Source organism: Caretta caretta, chromosome 1 (genome assembly GCF_965140235.1).
Source record: "Caretta caretta isolate rCarCar2 chromosome 1, rCarCar1.hap1, whole genome shotgun sequence".
NCBI classification, from domain to species: Eukaryota; Metazoa; Chordata; order Testudines; family Cheloniidae; genus Caretta; species Caretta caretta.
This window is the reverse complement of record NC_134206.1, coordinates 330498275-330523626: the sequence shown is the minus strand read 5'-3', so window position 1 is coordinate 330523626 and position 25352 is coordinate 330498275. Positions and strand designations below refer to the sequence as shown.

The 25352-nt window shown below is 39.0% G+C and overlaps 1 protein-coding gene across 4 annotated transcripts in view; it reads right to left on the bottom strand.

Annotated features, from left to right (window-relative positions):
* Window positions 1–25352, bottom strand: part of RSBN1L (round spermatid basic protein 1 like) — a 97780-nt gene that overhangs the window by 28487 nt on the left and 43941 nt on the right. The window contains exons 3-5 of one of the 4 annotated variants that reach the window (XM_048836455.2): window positions 24851–25111; window positions 24468–24532; window positions 8560–8610 (exon numbers count right to left, since the gene is read on the bottom strand). In XM_048836455.2, coding sequence (XP_048692412.1) covers window positions 8560–8610; window positions 24468–24532; window positions 24851–25111 — 377 coding nt within the window. Of the gene's footprint in view, window positions 1–8559; window positions 8611–24467; window positions 25112–25352 lie in introns of all 4 variants that reach the window. The other 3 variants (XM_048836453.2, XM_048836456.2, XM_048836454.2) reach the window with 3 other exon arrangements.

Sequence of the window (25352 nt, the reverse complement as noted above, 5' to 3'; positions counted from 1 at the left end):
CTGCTGCATTATAATGTTTGAAATGTAGATGGGGATTTATGTATTTATTTGAGCATGAGAGTGGTCAGTTTAGATGAGCTATTACCAGCAGGAGAGTGAGTTTGTGTGTGTATGGGGGTGGGGGGGATGTGAGAAAACCTGGATCTATGCAGGAAATAGCCCGACTTGATTATGTAAAGAGTTGTCATTTTGGATGGGCTAGCACCAGCAGGAGAGTGAATTTGTGTGGGGGGGTGGAGGGTGAGAAAACCTGGATTTGTGCTGGAAATGGCCCACCTGTTGATCACTTTAGATAAGCTATTACCAGCAGAACAGTGGGGTGGGAGGAGGTATTGTTTCATATTCTCTGTGTGTATATAAAGTCTGCTGCAGTTTCCACGGTATACATCTGATGAAGTGAGCTGTAGCTCACGAAAGCTCATGCTCAAATAAATTGGTTAGTCTCTAAGGTGCCACAAGTACTCCTTTTCTTTTTGCGAATACAGACTAACACGGCTGTTCCTCTGAAACCTATGTATTTATTGTGCATGCGTGGATATTGTGATCATGATGCTGCACATTTGAATGAATCCATTCATGATGATTGAGTCTTGCATCAAACACATTTTCAATATTTCAATAGGAATGAATACACCAAATTGAACATTGTGAGCAGTAAAAATAATATATTCAAATTCATAAAGCTGTGCAAATTCAGGTTTGAAGACCATGTGCTCCAGGAGGTTTCTTTACCTCTCCATTACCTGTGTCGGATGTGCTACCCATTTCTCTGACCTTCCCACCCTCTCACTCCCCCTCCCCGTGGGTGCTATAGGGAAAGAGAGGACAATGGACAAATTATTGTCCAAACTGTAGTCTCCATGCCAACATAGATAAAATGTTGCTTTTTCATTGATTTTGAAATTCCATTCCCATAGGCTCTTCCCGGTCCTCAATGAGGTTGGAGATGGTAAGATGTTTGCAGTCTTCCCCCTTTGTATAGGGTCCCTTGAGCCTGTGGTGTGAGGGGATAGCGAGAGGAGGTGTCTGTTCTGCCAGTTTGGGATTCAGGATAGTATATTCCAGGTGGACTATGAGTGATGGGGAAGTGGCTAGCTAAAGGGGGTACTTGCTAATAACTGAATGTGTTCCTCTGCAGCTTGCTGACAGAATAGCAGTAGGTCTGGGAGTGAGGGGAGCAGTGGCAGACTAGTAATTGCACATGTACTTCTGCAGGCTGTTCTTACTTTGGAGGAAGTTACCCTGATGCACATCCCCAAAAGAGAGAAAAGGATTTGTTGAGAAGATATTGAACAAATTTGAAAGATATGCTGTGCTGGTGTTTGCTAGGATAATTCCCCTAGAGTTGGTGCAGAAGTGGAAGGGAAACAAGCTCTATGGGCAGTGCTGAGATAGCTGCATTGCTCTGCAATCTCCCTGCCAAATCAGAGCACTGTTCGTGCCTTAAATTGATATTTAACATCCATGATCAGCATAAAGTGCACTGCAAAATTAACAGAACTCTGAAACAAAATAATTCATGTCCCTTTTAGTTAAATGTCTTAAAATCTTTCTATGAAAATGTCTGTACCATGATTTGGGCAAGGTAACATAACTCGCATTCACTCAAAAATGAGGGCATTCACGAAACTGTGGACCATGATTTTGTTTCTTCTTTGTATTTGATGCCTTTCTTCAAACAGTCTCGTGGGTTAACCAGGCAGTGTTGCCATTATGTAAGAGAAAAGGGATTGGGGAGGCAGCAGAGAAACCAATAAGCACCATCATAAGGAGGTGTGGGACAGTACATGGCAAGCTTAAGCAGCACTTGTGTTTTTGCTTATAGAAAAAAGGCATGGAGAGTTTGTACAGTCTCTGGTATGGCCATCACTGAGTAGCAGGTGTGGGGCAGGCAGAGAGGAGTTAGACCAACATTGTGGTACCCTTTACAGTACCTGGAAATAAACTGTTCAAACCCCTCACACTCCTGCCTTAAAGTGTTATTGAAACACGTCATTCCACACTCACTAGAATTGGTCCCCTCCACAATTTGGATCTGTGCCTGTGGTTTAGATTGATCCTCCAGCTGTGATTCGGGATGCTCCTGAATCTCTGCAGCTGTGTCTGCCCTAGAGTTCACTGGATAGATTAGATCCTGGTTTGGAGGATCAGTCAGAAAGTCCATGCTATGGCTGAGTAGTGCAATCTCTAGCAAACATGGTCCAGCTCCTCATAGTACCAGTACACTGTGCTAGCTTTCCCTGAGGTCCCATAGTACTTAGCAGTTCTATACTCCAGCTGGAGCTCCTTTGCCTTGATGATGATGGAGTCTCACATCAGTGATAACATATGAAGAATCACCAAACATTATAGGTGAACTTGTGCCTTACTGCAACACTGGAGAGTGTCACAGTTGTGCCTCCATCTTGCATTTGTCAGGATGGCCGCTTTTACACCTGTGCTGAACAACTGCTGTTCAGATGTGCCTGATCACACACCTCTCCCTAGAGAGCAATGAAGTCCGCAATCTCAGCACAGGACCACAGTAAAGAATGAGGATGACTGATCAATAATCAGGAGCATGACAGAGGTTTGTGAACTCCACAGCAGCTGGAATTACGGAAGACAGAACCTGGTTGTGTGCCAGCATTTAAAACAGGCAGGTGATATTTGGTCAGGATGTCCCTTGAGCAGCAGCGGGCACACAAGTAAACAGAAAGGATGAGCAGATAGCCAGCCAAGTGTGGTATACCAGCAGGATGACTTAGCAGTTGTGCAACCATTGTTTTGGGATGAAGATGCACTCATACCTATTTTGCTGAAAATAAACTCCTCCTGCATCTCAGTGAACCCATCTTCAAAGTGGGTTTAACAATACACATGAAAATGCCAGATGATTTGCAACAACAGCAAGAAACGCTTGTGGATACAAGGCATTTAACAAAAAAAATAAATTAATCCACAACAAATTTCAAGCACAGACAAGCCCTCAGTTCACTGTAGCTTAATCCTCCACAAAGGAGGTTTAAGCTACAGCAAACTAAGGCCACTTTACTCTTGAATGACAGCATAAAAAGGGGATTTAACACACCTTGCACAATGTGCATTAATGTCACACCTTTAGTTGATTTGTATTAACTTCCTGAGTGTCCCCATATAGACAAACCCACTGGGGGCAGATAGAGACCAGAACATGAGATTCCACCCCGGGGTAGAGAGAAGCTTTCAGATCCAGAACTTTTGGGTGACTGATTGGTGGGAGTTTATTTGTTACAAGTTTTTTTTTTCTTCCTCCTACATTTCCTATCAATCAAAAACACTCAATTAGAAGCGATGACTGGAGTAAATGATCTTCCCAAAGAGATTTATACTTTTATATTTTAAAGATTTACATTTCAGTCAATGGTTTTCAGTAATTCTCTTTTCCCCTTTTCCTCTCTGCTCCCTATCATAAAAGCATAAAATTATTCAAATTCAAACTAACATTCAGAAGGTATTAATGAGGTTTCTAGTTTTTACTTTACAGACGACCATTGACAGACTATACTTTTATAGAAGTTATGCAATAAAAAAGGAAATAGCAAGTATTGGACTTTGAAGGGGAGAGAAGTTAAAGAATCAACATTAAGAGAAAAAAGTCTTCATTAGCAGACACGCTGCTCAACAATTAAACAATAAATAAGAAAGAAACTCATAATGAAAGCAGACTACCCAGTAAGAACAGTATTCAAAGGGGCATAAAGGGTTAGCATGACTTACAAGGAACCAGAAAAAAACACAGCATTCATTGCTTCATGAACACTTAATTTTACTGCATACATGCGCAAACTCACACACAATGTTGCTGCATGTTATATGAACAAACAATACTTAGGCATAGAACAAGACAAAGACTGAGGAGCACTGTTAAGTAGGGAACCAGAACCACAAACTTTAAGAGGAACCAAATCCTGGAGTGAAAGACCTATTGGTATTAAACAAATCTTGATCACATCAAAACAAATGAGAAAGTAGATGGATTAGAACACAGAGTAGCCAAAGAGGGACATCTCATGGCGTATCATCTACCATGATCCTACATTCAGAGTAAAAGGAAAAAAGGAAAAACAGAGTAGAAAATAGTTAATTATACACAACTCACTCGCATCTAAACAGACTATTAGATTTATAAGAACAAGGACAGAAGAGAACCAGCAGAAGCAATCCCACAAAGTATAACTAAATAAGCCATACTGCGGAGTTGAATATCTTGCTCTTCCTAGAAATTAGACTTGTCTAACAAGTGTGTTCCAGACCGGTAGAAGGAACCTAGTCTTCAGAACATCTGCTGATCACTGAGTGACAAATGAGTGGAGGCTTAAATGAGACCTTCGAATCACCAAACGTTTATATAAACCAAAAATTTATGCTAGTAAAGTTAGAAGGAGATGGACTCAAATTTTTTTATGATGTACCCAAAGTAATCCACAGCTTTAACTAAATGGTACAGTCTCACACATCAGGGAGAGTAGATTATGCAAGCACTGGGTTGAAAGAGGGGTAAATGGACACAGTGGACAGCACAGAGGATGTGAGAGAGTTTATCAAGGTTTTTTAAAAAAAAAAATCTGGCAAACATTCCTTTATTGTGAATTTATGCCATTAAATAGCTACAGAAACATAATGTTTGAAAGTTTAATACCTGACACATTCACCTTTTTAATTCAAGTATTAAAATGAAAGATTTAATCTACAAAGGGAAAACAATCAGAAAGTCTTAGGAAACAATAAGGAAGTTGTTACTGTTAGAAGCCTGGATGATAGGGAGAATAGATGGAGAGGTTAACTGGTTTTTGGAGAGAGGGGTGGCTGGAGGACAGAATCAACTGTCCCTGGATACTGAAGGGAACAGGTGAAGTTGTGAAGTGTAAATGGATTTAGTTGCCAGAAACTAGAAATTTCTGGAAGGTGGGTAGGGATCCAATGATAGTTCTATATAAAGATGGCTAACTCATCATATTCTTCAGTCTTCACCCAGTGTTGTATTAACTGAGTGATTACGCCTCATTCTAACTGTAATAAACATGAAAGCTGCTGACTGTAGGTCTGGCTTGACATGACTAACTGGACATACTAAATAAAACAAATTCCTAAAAGGTCAAAAAAGCCAATGTCTGTTACCTATTAGTACAAATCCAAAGCAAAAATATGCCACACTTCAAGGACTATATTTACTAAATACAGTGTTGCAGGCAAAATGAACTACATTAAAAAATAAATGCAAAAAACCCCCAACTTAAAGCCACCAAAAAATTAGCTAAAAATGTGTCACTTCAAAAAAGTTTTTGCACAAATAAACACTGCAAAGTTCAGAGGGAATTAAACAGTAGAGGAATGTGAAAATGTTAAAGTAAAAGCACTAAAGAGGACATTAAATTGTTAAAGACGAGAATTCTTGGTTTAATAATGAAACCCAGTTATAGTACACCTCTACCCCAATATAACACTGTCCTCGGGAGCCAAAAAATCTTACCGCGTTATAGGTGAAACCGCGTTATATCGAACTTGCTTTGATCCACCGGAGCGCGCAGCGCCCTGCCCCCTCCCCCCCCCAAGTGCTGCTTCACCATGTTACATCAGGTCGCGTTATATCGGAGTAGAGGTGTAGTATAACTCAGTGCAATCACTTCCGTGGAAACCCTTAGTAATAAAACAAATTGTGCAAAGAAGAGGTCAGGTGATGACAATTAGCACCACTATGTTTTTTCCCCATTAGAAGTGTTCATAGCCATTCTGGAGGAAATGGGCTCTTCCTGATGAATGTGTCTATAAATAATCAATTGTAAATGACACTGCAAGTACACAGTGACTATTTGATTTGAATTACTAGACTATGGACTTTTTTGTCAAAGTCACGAGAAAGGAAATAGAGATTTCTATATGGTTTGACTGCTTCTACTTCTTAAATAAAGAAATGAAGCCCAACCAGTGCCATCCAAATTCTGTTTTCCTTTAACAGGTTATTAATTATGAATAATAAAACTACTTTAAATGGTGCAGTGGCCATTCAAAACACAAAACCTCCAACCATTCAAATTTCTATCCAGAAGATTTAATTAACTGTGGCATAAAATAAATATTACTAAGGGAATAAAAAAAACTGTATGGTGGAGTTTTGTAAATAAAAGAGACTAAAATGCCTGAAATTGGAAACAGGTCCAAATAGTTTAGAGTTAAGACCTACTAAAAATACTGAACAAAAATGTTCTGTTTACTTGTGTCATTGTTACTAAATTTCACCAATGTGAGGTTACCTAAAAAACTGTGCCCGCTAAGATTTGGTAACATAGTTAAAAATCATTAAAAACTTTCTACACAAAAATGTACAGAATGTGTAAGACTGCCAAGATAGGGAGCAACTACACCAAAATAAACTTAATAAAACAGGCACGGAACTGGACTGTTTGAAATCAGTATCAGAGTAACAGCAGCGTTAGTCTGTATCTGCAAAAAGAAAAGGAGGACTTAGAGACTAACAAATTTATTTGAGCATAAGCTTTTGTGAGCTACAGTTCACTTCATCGGATGCATTCAGTGGAAAATACAGTGGGGAGATTTATATACACAGAGAACATGAAACAATGGGTGTTACCATACACACTGTAAGGAGAGAGTGATCAGGTAAGATGTGCTATTACCAGCAGGCAAGCGGGGGGGTGGGGGGGGCGGGGGAGGGAGGGACCGAAACCTTTTATAGTGATAATCAAGGTGGGCCATTTCCAGCAGTTGACAAGAAGACCTGAGGAACAGCTGGGGGTGGGGTTGGGGGAATAAACATGGGGAAATAGTTTTACTTTGTGTAATGACCCATCCACTTCCAGTCTTTATTCAAGCCTAAGTTAATTGTATCCAGTTTGCAAATTAATTCCAATTCAGCATTCTCCTGCTGGTAATAGCTCATCTTACCTGATCACTCTCGTTAGAGTGTGTATGGTAACACCCATTGTTTCATGTTCTCTGAATATAAATCTCCCCACTGTATTTTCCACTGAATGCATCCGCTGAAGTGAGCTGGAGCTCACGAAAGCTTATGCTCAAATAAATTTGTTAGTCTCTAAGGTGCCACAAGTCCTCCTTTTCTTTTTGTGAAATTAGTATATTATCCTGAAACCAAGCTAACAAATATGCTGTGAAAACATAATCAAGCATTTCAACAAAAAATAGCACCAAAAGTACTGCATCCATAAACAAAACCAAGAGCTCATTAATAAAGCTTTGTTATTCTTATAAAATACATGTTATAACTGCTTTTCAGGAAGTATGGAATTAAGACAATGTGTCCTAATAACGTGTAGAATACACACTACACAAAGTAAAAGCTGCCTTAATAGTGAGCAAACAAACCTTGACCTCTTATCACCACAAAAAAAGTTAAAAATGTAATACAAAAAAAAAACCTCCAGTTGGTACAGAATAATTTTTTTTTTAAGTCCAATACCATAAAGTTAAACGTAAAACCACTGCAGCCCATACAGCGTAAAAAAAACATTGTTTTCTCTCCTCGAATACTGTTCCAAGACAATACAAGGTCTGGAAAGCCTCAGACTTGTCCTGATGTTCACCCGTGGAGCTGTTCACCCGTGCAGGTGTAATGTCTCACAGACAGGAGCAGCCAGCATGTGGGTTTACTCTGGGGGAACAGTCTCTAAACTACACAGTACAGTTGAGACACTGGGATGCTGGTAAAGTAAAAACTGCCTACGCTATTAACAAGAATTGTGTGGTGGCTAAAAAAGACCATTTCTGGCATGATCCCAGGGAGTGTTATTTTATTTAGCCTATGTTCTGTTTCACATCTACATTTCCTATGGTAATGCATATTTTAAAATAGTTATACCAATTTTATAATTAATAAAAGCAAAATTAAAATAAAAAAATGCTTTGAATACAAAGCAAGCTTGCAATGTAAAATTATACCCAAGTAGGCTATATCAGAGGAGATTAGTTTACACCCCCGGATAGTACTTTAAGACTACTATTAATAGTAATTCAAATAATTACAACTACTATAATCTTCAAAATGTGTTGCTAAATAGTATACTTTAAAAAAGAACAAAAAACAAAAATACAAATAAAACAAATGCTAATATTAAAAAGAAAAACAAAAGCAGTGGAATGTAACCCTGGCTTGACACGAGTTACTGGACACGGGTGAGGCCTCATTTCTTGGGAGACAGGATTAGGGAAGTAAATGGATCAGCAGGCTGGAAACAGAATGTCTTTACTAACTGAGGTCTGGTCTACACCAGATAATTAGGTCAGCATAACTATGTGGCTCAGTGATGTGAAAAATCCACACCCCTGAACAGCATAGTTAAGCCAACCCAATTTTCTAGTATAGACAGCGCCAAATTGATGGAAGAACTCTTCTGTCCACCTAGCTATCGCCTCTTGGCGAAGCGGATTACCTGTACCAACAGGAGAACCCCCCCTACTCCCCATCCCCCAGTCGGTAAAGGTAGCATCTACCCTGACATGCTACAGCAGCGTATTTGCCAGCAGTGAAGCCGTGCTGTTGCGGTGTTTTAAGCGTAGACATACCTCAAGTAAGAGCGAACACCCAGGGAACCATTTACAATGGACAAAATAAGCCTGAAATGTAAGATGAGGTAAAGCGTAAGTTGTGCATGCACAGTATGTGAACGCTGCATGCTCTACAGAGCGACCAAGCCAACCCCAAAATGTGTGATGCAATGTGTAGTACATGCAATGTCATGTGCAAAATGTATATGAAGGAAGAGGTTTGCTGTGTAACTTTAGGGGGTGGCACAGGTCCACCACACATCCACATTTGAGTCTGATCAATTTAGAATTGCTTTGCTGTATGCCAAATATAAGAACCTGAGTGACGAGACCAGAGCCTAACTGAATTCTTGAGTGGAAGAGTTCTCTGAGGCTGCCCCAACACCGATCAATATTGCAAACGATTGATTACCGAATACCAGCATGAATTTCTATCTCAATATACCCAAAAGTTAAAAAAACAAGTGACTAGACTTAAGGAATGAAAACCAATAGCCATTCCAAGGTAAAATATTTTCAGGAGTTGTTAAGCAGCAAGAAAAAGGATTCATGTTCACCGAGAAATGAAGAAAATCAGTTTATTTGGATTCTTTTTTAAGATCACATGTGCAACTGAGTAAAGTGTTGTCTAGTGAAATGTAAGAGAACATGAGTGAGACATTTTCTGTAACAGTATGGCATCAAAATGAAACTGATAATTGAAGGCCCTATTCCACATCTTCCAGAAAAGCTCTTCAACCAGCGCTCTTCATAAGTTTGTGCAAAGATCAACTGGCAATTATGCCATAAAAACCAAGAAAATCATGAATTTTTACACTTTCAGTGTAGTACAAGAGGAGAAATTTAAAGGAATGACTGCACCACTCAAACCTGGATATACTCCTCCAGACAGATTTAAAAATGTGTAGGTCCACTATTAGTCATTGTAAGTGAAGTAGTGGAGAAAAAAAATAAACAAAACTAAAAAGAATCAACGACATTAATACAAGACAGTTGGTCAAACAAGATAAATGACTGGATAATAGCTATAAACATCCATATAAGGGAAGAATGAATTCCTCCCTAATTTTATTTATTCTAGTCGGAAAGGCAAACAGCAACATATTTTGTCCTGATCAAAGTAGCTGAAGATGTCATTCAAGAATGCAGATAAACGTATGACAAGATCTTTGTTATTTGCTCAGACAACAAAATAAAGTGAAACCTTATTGAGAAGGTAGCGATAGCAAACAGTCTTCATACACACTGTGCAACTTTGAAAAATTCTTTTCACTATCTCCTTCATTTAACATTATGGTTGGTATTGAAAAAGAAGGATTAATGCCTAAATTTATGACGATATTGTGAACTCCCAGATACCATAATGATGAATGAAATCTCAAGAACCTAAACAGAATTATGTCTCTACATTTGCTATAAATTACCCTATATTTCAAATCTGCACGGAGTATAAGTATGGTAACTGATCAAAATATAGCATGCTGTTTAAGGGACTATACACAAAGTTAATAAGCTTACAAAAACAATGAAAGGAGGTTTCTGAGAGACTTGACAGATCACAGGCTGATAGCTCCATTGTCACAGTGCCAGGGAAAATCTTGCTTGTTACAGTTAAACAGAGAACTGGAACCATACAAGCACAAAAATCAAGAAAATATTCAAAGCAGCTATGGAATCTTTCCATTATGTAGTCTGCATGACTGAATCCAAATTCACAAGACTTAGGGCATGGCTACACTTGCAGATGCAGAGCGCTTTGAGTTAAACCAGCCTTTGTAGAGCGCAGTAGGGAAAGCGCTGCAGTCTGTCCACACTGACAGCTTCAAGCGCACTGGCGGGGCCACATTTGCGGCACTTGCAGCGGCATTGGGAGAGGTGCATTATGGACAGCTATCCCAGAATGCAAGTGGCTGCAATGTGCTTTTCAAATGGGGGTGGGGTGGGGTAGAGTGTGACAGTGAGTGTGTTGTGTAGATGTGGGGGGAGAGAGAGTGGGTTTTTCGAGGGCTGAGAGCATGTCAGCATGCTGTCTTGTAAATTCAGAGCGCAGTAAAGCAACACCTCATTTACACTGGCGCTGCAGCGCTCCAGCGCGGGCGCAGCAAACATTATTCCACTTGCCAAGGTGGAGTACCAGCAGCGCCGTAGCCGCGGAATCAGAGCGCTCTACGTGCCTTGCCAATGTGGACAGGTAGTGAGCTAGTGCGCACCGGGCTTCTTTATTGCGCTGTAACTCGCAAGTGTAGCCAAGCCCATAGGCAGAGTCCAGCAGAAGAAGAGGTGACAGACAGAACATAATGTCTACTATTTAAAATTAAAGATACAAATGTCTACCCCAAATCTGTTTGTAAAGGAAGTTGTGCCAGAGTTTACTGCATGGAAGTGGTATAAAATTGTGGAAGTAAAATCATCAGACAGGATAGTTAAAATCAAAATTGTCAGTTTTTTAGTAACATCCATTTCTATAGTCAGTGTAGCACCAATCAAAGTGTGTATTTGGCACAGTCTGATTAGTTTAATAAAGACTTCAGAACAGTCCAAGGCTTTAAAAAGCAAATTAATTTGGTAAAACTGTATTGGTATCTAAAAGGCAAACACTAAACAGTAATTCTGGGGGCTCAATACAGAATTACAAAGTTCATTTTGGACAATGTGTGGACTTTATTTGTAAGCATTTTTAAAGTAAATCACATAGTGTATGTGATTTAAATACTTTTGTGCTTTTCTTTTCCAAATTGGGGGTGGACGGGTGATAGAAGCTAATTTTGGATTAGGGCAAGTCACAACCACACTTTGGGTTTAGTTTAGCAGGTTCAGTCCTCTGGCATTCATTTGATACATTTTTCAAGCCCTAAACTACAGTGGGCTTGCCTCCATGATGCCAGCAGAGCACTAGAAGGGTGTGATTTGTAAAGCATCCGGGACTGCCACACTGGAAATCCTGCTGGTGCGCTTTAAAAGGATACCACTTTGCATTAACAGTCTATGTGAAACAAGACTACGTTAACGCAAACTAGGTACCGTTTAGAGCATGCCAGTTAGATCTACACAGGGCAGCCAGCAAACAGCATGTTAGTGCACTTTACAAATCTCACCCAACCCCAGTATGTTGCTGTGAGAACTTTATATTTTAAAATCCTTGATTTTTCTGTTTTAAGATTTCAACTTTAAAACCAGGAAGTCAAAATACAAAAGGAGGAGGAAAGTGGTGCAGTCAGACTACTTTAGGCTGCAAACACAATTTAATGAAAAAGCTGAACTGGAATTAAGTACTTCTGGAAAATCCGGACCACTGTTTGTACTCCAGTTGCACTTGGGTAAAATGTGTTAGGAGACCAAAGAGTTGCAGGAATAGTAGCTTTGAACTTCAGTGCTAAACGGCATAAGCCGTGCACTTACACTTGTCACTGCCTATCTTCTGGACTTCCTGTCTCCTCACTTAAAATTTACAACTGGCTGCTGTCATGGCATTGTTCAGGAAGTGGTGGGGTAAGGAGTGCAGCAGGCATCAGGTCTTCGCTGCCACCTCTTCTAAGCTCTGCAGAGCTGACTCAGTAACAATTCATCTCCCTTAGTCTTCACCGAGATCTTGGTTCTCACCCTAATCTAGCTCGTATACTTTACAGGGTAGCCCTCCTACTGCACCCTTTCACTTCATTTGATAGCTGGTCAATATGCAACACAGTTGATGGTTTCCCCAACCCACAAGATTTTAAGATTTTGAAAAATTTTCACATCCTGTATTGGGATGGGGGAAAAAAAAAAAAAAAAAAAAAGCTGAGTTTTGCAAATCAAAAAAAAAAAAAATTTCAGATTAACAATCAAAACATTTTGTTTTATAATTTTAAAACATTTACTTTTATTTCAGGTTTTTAAATGTTGTTTTACTTTTTTTACTATAAATTAACTTACATTTCAAGTGGAAAAGTAATTTCAAACCAAAAAAAAATTTTTTTTTAATTTCAAAAATATGTCCAAATGGAATTTTTGACAATTGGAAAACGTTTCAGAAACAGAAAATTGACTGAAACCAACTCTTTCCTGTGAAAAGTTTTGGTTTCGACAATTTTGCATTTTCTGATAAACATTATTTTGTCAAAAAATATCCGACCAGCTCTACTATATAGCACAGCTCCCTCTGTCTCCCTTTACCATTGCTGCTTACCTCTGTGATAAGAGCGCTGCCTGGCTAGCCACTGCTGGGGAAGATAGAGCATAAATGCATCAGACTTTCTAGAGCCTGCTATCCTGAAACTCTACATGTGAATTGGGAATGGCAGGAAGAGAAGGGGAAAGAAAGCCAGTGGATGAACAAGATGATCCAGGTAATTATATGCCTGTTATCTTAGCTGGGATGGATTTTAAAAAAATAATGTAACTACTACTAAGGGACTCAGCAATAAAAAACAATATTTCCAATCTTTAATGCCAATCAACATGCTTGCATGGAAAATATATCTTGTCAAATCAACTTCACAAGTTTATGGAGTCTGGTTGAGAAATGTAGCCAGCTGTGTTAACATAATATATTTAGACTTCTAAAAGGTATTTGAATTGATATTACTAAAACTTAGCATTATACAAAAATCAACATGGCATATATTAATTGGATTATAATTAGCTCAAGAGATCTCAAAATATAATTGCCACTGAGGAAATCAACAGGAGTCTGCACATGGCTGCTTCTAGTACAGTTTCATGTAGATTGATTCTCTGCCTAATGCTATTCAATATTTGTATTAATAATCTGGGAAACAAAACCACTGCTTTGAGTTAAACTCTGCAGATGACAGATTGGTGGGATAGTCAATAAAGAGATTGTTATACAGTATCATCTAGATTGCTTGGTAAGATAGGACGCAAACGAGCGAAGTTCATTTTGGTACAGCTAAGTGCAATCATAAATCAAGGAACAAAAGTATAGTCCACACTTACAGGATGGGGAATTTGTACAACAGAAAGCAAAAACTCCTAAAAGGATTTCAGGTTTATCGTCTACAACCAAGTTAACATGAGCCTCCAATGTAACACTGGCTAAAACAGCTAACATGACCCTTCGATGTATAAACTAGGGAATATCAAGTAGGAGTAGGAAGGTAATTAATACCTCTGTATATGGCATTAGTAAGACCACTACCAGAAAAAAGGATGTTGAAAAACTGGAGAGGGTGTTCAAAAAAGCTGATTCACAGTATAGAAAATATGCCTGACCATGAGAAATTTAAGGAACTATTAGCTTAGCAAAGAGAGGGTTAAGAGGCAATTTGATCATGGTCTATGAGACCATTAAATTCTAGAAGGCTCTTCAATATGGTAAACAAATGCATAACAAGAACCAATGGTTGCAGGTAGACTCTCAAAACATTCTTTAGAAATAAGACAAATCTTTCATGAGATTAATTATTGGAAAAGCCTACCAAGGGATGCAGTTAGAATTTCCATCACATGGAATCTTTCCATCAAGATTGGATGTTGCTCTCTCTATATATTTTAGTTCAATCACAAGTAGGCTTGCCAACTTTCCAGGATTGCACGGAAGTCTCCAGGAATTAAAGATTATGTCACCTCTAGGAATATGTCCAACCATAATTGGCAATCCTAACCACAAGTCATTGTGTTTGATCTAGGAATTACTGAGTAAAAATTCTATTGCCAGTGTTATGTAGGCAGGCAACCTAAAATGGCCATGATCAGGGCCCTGAGGTACCCCACAGCACAATGAGAACAGAGCCCTTAAATTCCATGGCAGTGCTAATTTATTCTGCTGCCATGAAGGTAATCCTTTGATTTTTAAAATAAAAGGTCAAATTCTAGAGTAAGACTCTGTAGCATGAGCTAAATTCTGCAGAATTTTGCTACATCACAGAATACCCAAGGCCCTGATAATAAGGTCCCTTATGGCCTTAAAATCTATGAAATGAGCAAATGAAAAGAACTATGTATTTGTGTAAAGGCCAAGAGATAAGGAAACAAGGTACATAGGAGATAAGTGTTCATTCCCAAGTATGCTGCAATATTCCTCTTCACACATCAAAAGAAACAGAACGTTGTCATGGCAGCTGAATTTGACAAATTAGAGAAGGTGTAGACTGAAGAGTAAGCAGCTCCTGTACAAATGGGACTAGTACAAACCCACCAAGGAGGGTAGCATTAATTGGAGGCAGGGGACAATGAAGAAAGAACAGCATAAACTAGTTAAAAATTAGTTGAGAAAGAGAAAATGGCTGGAGAAACAAAGAGCCACATCCAAATGTGTCAGAAAGAATGACCTGAAGAGTGATACAGGGAGAACCAGGGGCATGAGTATGTGAAAAACCAGAATCACTGCCTGGCCAGATTTGCTTAAAAAACAGAACTAAGCTTACCACGAATTTATGTCTCTAGGACAGGAGTAAAGCATGGCAAATTGATTCAGGAAGTAAAATTATTAGTAGTGAGGATTTGTTGTGCGCTGTGAGGATCCGGGGCCACAACAAGGGATTACCTGTCATCCAATGCTAGGGGCAACTGGCTGTAATCAACAGGAAGGGGATGTTTGAGGCATTTACCTTAAGTTAATGAATAGCTCAGACAAAAAATGGGATGGCTGCAAGGCACAGGTTACTCCTGAGGGAATTCTGCGCCTCTGTCCGCAGATTTCTTTGCTTCCCCGCAGAAAATGGGAGGGTGGGGGAGGGAGGCTGGGTGTGTGTGCATACATAGAGAGACGTTAAGGGGGCAGGGCTGGGTGGGTGCCTGCCTGTCTGCGAATGAGCAAGAAAGACTCACTCTGTCCCTCTCTCTCACTGTTGCAGTGCCCCCAGCTTGCAGGGGTAGGGCTTTGTAAAGCAGGTTCTGTTCCTGAAGCAGAACAGAAATGCAACAACTAAACAGGCAGGCTGCTAATGTTCCTATTGTCAGTTAACTGTTCTCATTCTTAGTTAATTTCCCCAGGAGCCTAAAACGTGTAAAAGTTTTAAGACTCCTTCACATTGCTAGAGTGGTGTAAAAGAGTCTTATTGTAAATGACAGTAAGGGAATCCTCAGCTAGGAAGATCTATGTGTTTTCTTGCTTTTTTCCTGTGGCACAACGGGATTCGATTACAGTTCAGGATCTATTTTACTTACCCATTTAAAAAAAATGCAGCATGATGATTAACAAAACTGTATGACTTTCATGTGTGAAAGTTTGAGCAATTTAAAGTGACATTCTACTTTACTTTTATTTTGGTGTTTGGTATTCTGCAATGTAATGAAAATCCAGGATTATAACTGGAATGCAGGGTATTGGTTACCAAGTATTTGTAACTTAACTTTCATGTGTTTAGAAAATGCTGAACAGTAATTGTGATATTTTTTTCTGGATAGTAGTTTAAATAAATTACCAAAATAAGTGAAACTGATGTGATTATATTGCATTATTTTGACAAATACAATATATAGAATTTTGCAGAATTGTTAATGTTTTGGTGCAGAATTCCCCCATGAGTAATAGGTGGTGCTCAGATGTTTCAGTGATGGGGCTATACAAGGAAAGAGTGTACAAGAAAGAAAAGGTTCTGTTTTGGAATTGGCTTCCTTGGGAATGACCAATTTAGAGATACAAACTGCAGACAACAAACATATATGGCTGCAGAAGAGACCGTGAGCATGGAGCACTGGGCCTCGTGTAAGACCTGAGGTCTGAATCATAGTCAGCAAAGTCCGACCATGCCATGAATCAAAGTCAGGCCATGTGTTAAAGCAGATGCTTACAAGTTCAGTATCCGCTACATGAACTTGGCAAGGGTACTGCTAGCGTTGCTAAAACACAAGCACGCCTAAGAAGCAACAGATGCTGGGTTGTTGTATGTATGTTTGTATGTGAATACATTCCAAATGATTAACACAGGTGCATCCTGACCTAACACAAGAAAAGAGGGTTTAATAGAAGTGATGAATAGGGATGTTTTGCTCGAGACATCTGGAGCAAGGTACAAGGGGAGATAACAAGCAGATGTCATGAAACACATAAGGTGGTACGCAAGTTGTTCGTCTCAGTCTATAAATGTCAGGGTGCCTCACCTTAACCTTTTGCGTGGCCAAGGGGGACAGCAGAAATTCCTGCTGCTGACTGAATCATTCCCGGGCACTCATGTTAGTGTACCTGTAGCTACTATGGGATGCTAGTACTGAGCCTTGAGGGCAATAAACCTGGCTGAATGCCTTTTGTCAGCAAACCATTCCTGTGGTCTTTCTTTATGAGTAACGTCAAGGTCTGCTGAATTAGCAGGCTGCATTCTCTTCTACAGTGTTCCCTCTAAGCTGCGTACCTGCGCAGCCACACAACAGTCCATCAAATGCCACGCACTTGATTATTACAGCCACGCACATCCCCAGCGACTTGTGTTCAGTGCCCCACCCCTACTGCTCTGCTGCCGCGCTGCTCCTACCCTCTGCCTTGGAGCCACCCTGGCCAGCTGCACCCGGGAGCCTCTTGCTTGTGTGTATGTGCAGAGCGGGAAGGGGGGGGTGCTGATGTCAGGGTGTCCCCCTCCCTCCCACCCATGTACCCTGTTAGGATATAGATATTCAGGCCTGCCTGTAAAGGCCTATACTTTAAGAATGTAGGTATAAGTTTATCATTTAGCTAGTAATAGAGGTATACAGGAAAGAATCTGTGTAAGGGCCTTCTCTCACTGTGACAGTCTGAGGCCCTGTTCTTAGGTCAATGCCTTTGGCTAAGCAGCAGAGGCAGCCATAAGCTGGGAAGCGTCCGATCACATCCTCACATTCCAAACTAGTTGTCAAGGTTCCTTCCCCACTCTGAACTCTAGGGTACAGATGTGGGGACCTGCATGAAAACCCCCCAAGCTTACTTTTACCAGCTTAGGTTAAAACTTCCCCAAGGTACAAACTATTTTACCCTTTGCCCTTGGACTTTCACTGCCACCTCCAAACGTTTATCTGGGTTACTGGGAAAACGTGGTTTGGAAACATCTTTCCCCCCAAAATCCTCCCAACCCTTGCCCCCCACTTCCTGGGGAGGGTTTGAAAAAAAAAAAAAAAACCTCACCAATTTGCATAGGTGACCACAGACACAAACCCTTGGATCTTAAGGACAATGAAAAAGCATTCAATTTTCTTACAAGACTTTTAACAGAAGTAAAAAAGAATCACCTCTGTAAAATCAGGATGGTAAAAACCTTACAGCGTAATCAGATTCAAAATATAGAGAATCCCTCTAGGCAAAACCTTAGGTTACAAAAAGACACACAGACAGGAATATTCATTCTATTCAGCACAGCTATTTTCTCAGCCATTTAAAGAAATCATAATCTAACACATATCTAGCTAGATTACTTACTAAGTTCTAAGACTCCATTCCTGCTCTGTCCCCGGCAAAAGCATCACACAGACTCTTTGTTTTTCCCTCACCCCAGCTTTTGAAAGTATCTTGTCTCCTCATTGGTCATTTTGGTCAGGTGCCAGCGAGGTTATCCTAGCTTCTTAACCCTTTACAGGTGAGAGGATTTTTCCTCTGGTCAGGAGGGATTTTAAAGGGGTTTACACTTCCCTTTATATTTATGACACTAGTCAATATGGGGTTGTCAGGAAGGTGATCCGATCTATCACCTCCAGAGAAAGGGAAGAGCCTAGAAGACGTAAAAGGAAATTTAGGTTGATAGTTTTCTGTCTGGTAAGAACTCACTTACCAATAGACACAGCTGGGATACCCTTATGTCTTTATAGATGTAGTTGTGAAATCCTCACTTCTGTATTGTTTTGTCATTATAGTTCCCACTTTCCTATTGTTTATTTGCACGGTCTCTGTCTGGTTCTGTGATTGTTTCTGCCTGCTGTATAATTAATTTTGCTGGGTCTAAACTAATTGAGGTGGTGGATAACTGGTTAGCTAATCATGTTACAATATGTTAGGACTGGTTAGGTAAATTTCAGTAGAATGATTGGTTAAGATATAGCTAAGAATATTACTATATAAATTAGGGGCAAACAGGAAGTAAGTTGGGATTCAAAAATAAAGAAAAAGCAACTTGGATTTAAACTTGCTGGAAGTTCACCCCAATAAATATTGAATTGTTTGCACCTTCGGACTTCGGGTATTGTTGCTCTCTGTTCATGAGAGAAGGACCAGGGAAGTGGGAGAGTGAAGGAATAAGCTCTCTAACACACCCCATCCCCGCAGAGCGGTGGGAGGAGAAGAGGGTCATGGCCTGGGAGTGAGACGTAGCTGCTGGTGGCTGTTGCTGTGTCTGAACAAGTCTTCAGACTGATGAGTGCTGCTCTGCTTAAAGTGACAGCACACGGTCTCTCATACACTTCCCCAGCACACAGTCACACACACATACAGTCTCCGTCTCTCAGAGTCTCCATCTCTCAAACACACACACAGTCTCCGTCTCTCTGTCTCTCACACAGTCTCACACAGTCTCTCTCTCTTACACACACACACACAGTATCTTTCACACTAACCTCCCAACACATACTTTTATTGTTGGTGTTGTTACTTCTTGGTACTTCCTGCAATACACATATATTCTCTGTAATTTTATTCTTTCAAAGTGCTGTTATTTTAGTTTTTTGACTGATCTATGCATTTCAAAATTTTATTTCTCTCATGCTTAAATTTAATTTTTGAGAAGTGAGTTCTAAAATGCCTGACCTGGCTTGGCTGGAGAAATTATCATTATTACTTTTATTACAGTATTGTGCTTTGTCATTCATTATTTAAAGTGGTACAATCAAATAATAGTACCCTTCTAGAATGTAACTTTAGCATCTAACCTTAGCAGTGCCAGTTTTAAAAAATTAACTAAACACATAACTTTAGACACTGTGCAGATGAAGGCTGTTTATTTTCACATTGTATTTTTAGTTATATCTGTAAAATAACTTAAAATTCGCATGAAAATAAATGTAGTAAATCTAGGGTTTCTGTTTCTACTGGTGGTGCACATCCACACATTACCTCAATATTGGTGCACATAAAACTGATTCCACACATGAATGGCAAAAATTAGAGGAAACAAAGTTCTTCGAGTGCCGATAACACTGAAGCTCCGAGAACAGAAGCACTGAGCATCCGTAACAACCTGGCAACAGTAACAACATTCTTAAGCAACATACTTAACAACAATGGACACCTACAACACTAAGGCAGATGGTCTTCTAAGGGAGAACACCATAGATTTTACCTACGTCACCTGCCAACAGAATTACATTGCCACATGAACTTGCATATCTTAAATTCCGTTATGGGTGTCTTCCAATGAGAATTAAAGAAGAATATCTGGATCCTGACCCAGCACCCTGAGGAAGCAAAAAGCAGTAACAAGTAAGTGAGAAACAAATGTCTAGAAGTCATTTTAAGGAGAAAATGAGCATTTGGGAATACATATATAGCTCAACTATATTTCCAAGACTGAATTATAGACCCCATAGATCTGAGGGTATATACTACTATTTATGAAGGATTCATCTGCCAAATGCAGAAGGGCAGGCCTTATTACCAGGTACTGAAAAAACTAACCTGAGAAATACAGAAGTTCTGATACAGAAACAGTCAATATGACAAGGAAAGGAGTAACTCAACAAAAAAACATAGTGGAATCTTCTCTCAGATTTTGCTGGAGACTGAATCCAGGTGCTAAGATGAGGCCTTGAGAATGAAAAAAAACATACTGAAGGGAACCTCAAGTCTGTATTTCAGCTCACCAAAATTAACAGGATGACAGCTGAGGCTCTGAAGCAAGCCTCTGCAACACTGTGAAGGACATCCAAAACCAACTGTTGTCTGGCCCATTGAAGACTTCAATTACAACTACACTGCATATAGCAGCAAGGTGAAATAGTCTATTTAAGGTTGAATTGGAAGAGCTAATAAGAAGGCTGCAAGTTTGTGGAGATCAGGAAGAGGATACAACTGCTTCCCTCCCACAGTATGAGTCTGATTCACCAAAAGAGTAAGATGCAGGGATGATGATAATTATAATAATAATAATACATCATACTTTATATACAGTGGTCATCAGAGGATCTTAAAGTGGTTTATAAAATAGGAATTTTTGCTCTCCTTGATAGATGGGAGAAACTGTACAATTAAGTAGTTTTTCATGACTACACAATGAGTCACTAACAGAGCTAGAAACAGTATCTAAGTTTTCCAACTCATACTATTGCATCCTATCCACTGGACTATATGCAAGCAGAGCGCTCACAGATGGGAGCTATGCTGGAGGTAGAAACCTAGGACTTCTATAATGCAGAGCTAAAGGCAGATTTGAAAAATGAAAGTTCTTCAAGATGTACTGCAACAGAAGCGGAAGGCGTGAGAATTCCTTAAGTAACCAGGGAACATTCAGAAAAATGTTGCAGCCTGGATGAAGCAGCTATGAGACCCATATCCAACGGCTGCTGGAATCTTAGTTTAACTTTGTAGTCCCAAAATTTGCTTAAGTGACAAAATGAGAAACATGAGAAGATGGATATGAATTACAAGCAAGCAGACAGATTGGGGTGGCTTAGCAGCATTAGCCCTTTATGACCAGCCATCCAAGATCTTGACTCCACTGTTTTCTGGAGACATTAAACAGAAGATGGTAACGAGACCAGAATTTTTCCAATATATATAGTATGCCTATAAAGTTATTAAATACACAAGAAGCAAAGCACTAGCCGTCACACAGTCAAACTCTGACAAGCCAGGATATGTAGAGAGGCCAGTGATCAGACAACAGAGAATGCACACCAAAACTACTGAAAACCCGACAGAAAGCACAGAAACGAAAAAACACAGGATACAAAGCCTTGATTCCAAATAAAATGCAGATAATGAAAAAGAAAGAAGAGAGAATCTTGGATGCATTAATGCATAGATCTTTTGTCTCCTCAACCCCTATCATTCTTAGTCTTTTTGCATGTCTCCAACTATAGCACAGAAAATTTTAAAAGGGGAGTTCTTACAACCAACAGTCACAGAACTGGTGTAATTATGAACGAGGAATGGAGACTGTTATAATGTGGTATTAATTAGTAGCTTTAATAGGATATTCAATTTACCATTTATATAAACACATGTAGGTACAGTTACAAAGCAGAACAAAAAGTAACAGGTCTTCTCTGTAACTTGAGATAGAACAACAAAAAGCAAATCCTGGGGAATGTAAAAAGGTACACAGAATAATATTCTTTCCCTCCCTACTGCCAGTCAAACAGCCATCAACACCATGGCTCTTTAAGAGAAAAGACGGAATACTGAATTAAACATTCCATAGCTGTTGGCTACCAAAAATAAATAAATAAAGTCAGTGCAAATATAGGGACAGCAACAAGTTCCCTTTGAGAAAGAAAGGCTGAAAAGTTAATAGGAAGCAGTGTAAAGCGAGAGAAATAGCATAAGGGAAGTGAGTGAGTTGAAAATAAGGAGGCTGGAGTGAGAAGAGCCAACATAACCAGACAGAGGGAGAACACAGATAAATGAGATGTGCGCCTAACTGTACTAAGAGAATGCAAAGGGTTTACTATTGCTTGAACTGCATCAGTATAAGAGACAAGCTACCCAACATAATTTATCAGAGAAAAAAAAACCACTAGAGACCACTAGATGTTCTGGTGAATGGTAATTTTGTTCAGAGGGCAATACTACGAGTACTGATGCAGTTAATGGAACATGGTACTGTGATTCAGATTCAAAGAGTTATCAAATTAAGTGACTCTGGGTCATTCAACTCTAGTTATACTGCACTGGAAGGAAGAATTATAGCATGTGTTCTCCCTAACAATTTCAGACCTAATGACAGTCCACAGAGGAGCTATATTAATCTTTCTTTATCCAAAAAGAGTCTGCTGAAATGCAAGGCTTTTGTGAGGGCTTAAGAGTAGCTCACAGATGACACCTATTGAAGAGACAATAGCCAAAGTGAAAAAACAGAAGGACAGAATGGCAGAAAAATGGTATGGGAAGGAGGAAACGATTGGATTGGAATATTTTGGCCACAAGTTCAGTATATGATAGAATTAGATTAAAGAATCTGGAACAATCTCTCCACTTGAGAGAATCTGTGAAGGTCTTCACTTGAAACTGTTGCTGAATCTCTAGGAACGTAACTAAACATATTTAGTTTTCCTAATATCTAACCTAACTATAAGGATAGTTAAGCTCAGGAATAGGCTTCCATGCTCTGGCATTCTCATTATTGGAGTTTTTAAAGAACAGACTGGACAAACACCTGTCAGCATGGTCTAAGTTTACTTCGTCCTGGTACAGTGCACGGGGCTGGACTTGATGATTTCTCATGGTCCCTTCCACTCCTACATTTCTATGATTCTACAATAAGTACAAGAAAATCAGTTGTATTTAAAGCTCTCTTATTATGATTTCTTATTTAAACATATGATTCTATTGTAAAATGCAACTAACATAGCACGGAGGTGGTCCATGTGTCTCAAATTTCCAGATCCAATTTGCTCAATTTACAAGATATTTTATTTAACTGAGAATACTACAAACTGAGCTGGGACCTAAAATCAAGTTGTGGTCTGACTTATAGTACAACAGCAACTATTGCAACTGAAATTTTGCTATATTGATTCACAAGACAGAAAAGAAATCTAGTTCACTCTCCCAGAGCTGTGTATGTCTCAGTGGTGCTAAAAAAAGCAGAAGCTTTTACATGTCCCTTGAAACAGGCAGATAAGATCCAGAATATACACAGGGAGAAGTTCGGTTAGAAGCACCATATTTTTCTTGCCATAACCACATACTTTTCTTGCCACAACATTACAGATAATCAACTCATAGCTTCATGTAGTTTATCTATCTAAAAACTCACTTCTAATGCATATATCACCACAGTATCTAGGTACCACATACAGAAGACCACAGCTGGATCCATCTTGACTACTTGAAGTTGTCTCATGAAGTAAGAACAGTTTTGGTAGTTATTCCATAATTCTAGAAGTCTTATTTAAGAAGGGGAATAAGACTTTGGTACAGATATTTGTGGCAGTACTGAATATAGGTGTTCTGTAGCAAAAGAGGATGCTTAGTCTATTAATCACCAGAGGTTTCATAGCAACATGACTTAATTCTGGGTACTCCTTGTGAGCAGTTCTTTTCTGTATACTAGGCACGTTTTAGCAAAAGTTTTTTTGGAAAGCTTTACACACGAAGTAAGATGTATGATACACTATCCACATTTCAACAGAAATTTTTATGATTACATTTATATAGGAGAAAGTTATATGTGATGTTTTTTAAATGGTATATGAAAATTCTTTAAAAACTACATAGTAACTTGTTTCTTCTGATAAACAGCGTTAAATGTAAATATTATCCAAATTTGATGTGATCAAAAATAGATCCTTCAGCTTTTTCATTAGTTCTTTCATGAACATCTATATAAGTGTTTACACTGCACTTATCATGGTAATCTAATGAAACTAAAAATAATTAATTTTCTGAAGATATACAAACTGAAATGATTTTTGTTCCTTTAAGAAATAATAATCCCTTTATAAAAGAGAGTTAAGAAATATCTAGCCAACAGCAGCTATTGTTAGAGATTATATAGTAATTTTCCTCAGATAAAACCTAATTCAGGTAGTTATGAATGGTTCATGTCCAAATATCTAAATGAAGCCAGCACCAGGCAGAAAATTCATTCTCATATTATTTTTCAGTCAAGGAAAACAAATCTCCAGAAGTGCATACACGTGCACACAATTCAACTGATCATAAAAAATGCAATGTAATGTTTGAATGCAAACAAAGCTTCATCATTGTCTATATTTTAAGAATGAATAGTTGATTACTCAAATATTCTTCTGTCTCTAATATTCTGTTTTATCTATACACTCTAGCTGATAGCAACTGCATTTAAAAAATCATTTACAGTTTATCTGAAACCATTAGATGTTTTTAGAAAATAAAATGTGTAACCTCTTACCTGAGCATGGAAATTTGACATAGTAGTTGTCTCTATGTCCTTCTTTCCCAAAATCTCCATTTTCACTGGTGAATTGGGAAAATTAAATGAAAAGTAGTCTAAAAAGTCAGGTAAATAAGTAGCTGCCCCATGAACAATACCCATTACATAGTAAGCTGCACAGTTTTCATTTTCACTAAAAACCAGACCCACAAACTCTTCTGCAAACCTCTCCATCTCCACAGGAGACAAGTGAGAGAGTTCATTACTGTAGGCATGGATAACTGATGCACCTCCATTAGGCTGGTGCTCAATATGAATGAGCTGTTTGAACTCCAATGTGTCCAACCTTTTGAGTTTATTCTGAACCCGTGGCTCCTTTAACGAGACAAATGGAAACTCACTGTTCTTGGGTATCTTGGACCCACAGTCCTTCTTGGGATCCATATTCATCTCACTGCAATCCTTAAGATGATCCTCTATGATGCCTTTGGCTTCTTGATCCTCAACATCAGAAAACAATCCTGAGCAGATGGTCTGAATAGATTTGCTGTACATTTTTGGACGCTTCCTTTTCTCACATTCTTTGTGTTTCTTTTTCTTTTTCTTCTTTACCTTTTTAATTAGTAATTCTTCTGCATTGGTTTTTGGTTTCTCCTTCCCACCTGTAAAGAGGAAAGAGATTTCTGAAACATCTTTATTTCCCCATTTAAATAATAGCATTAAAAGTTACCCATACATACCCCCATAAGAGGCATGCTGAGAGAGACTTAACACTACAATTAAAGTATCAAACAACTTTAGAAGTATTTTACTGAAGCCAAATAGAAACTAGAGCAATGTTATACAGTCAGGTTATGTCTGACCACTTATTCTAGCAGGATATTGACCATACCACCAGTCTTC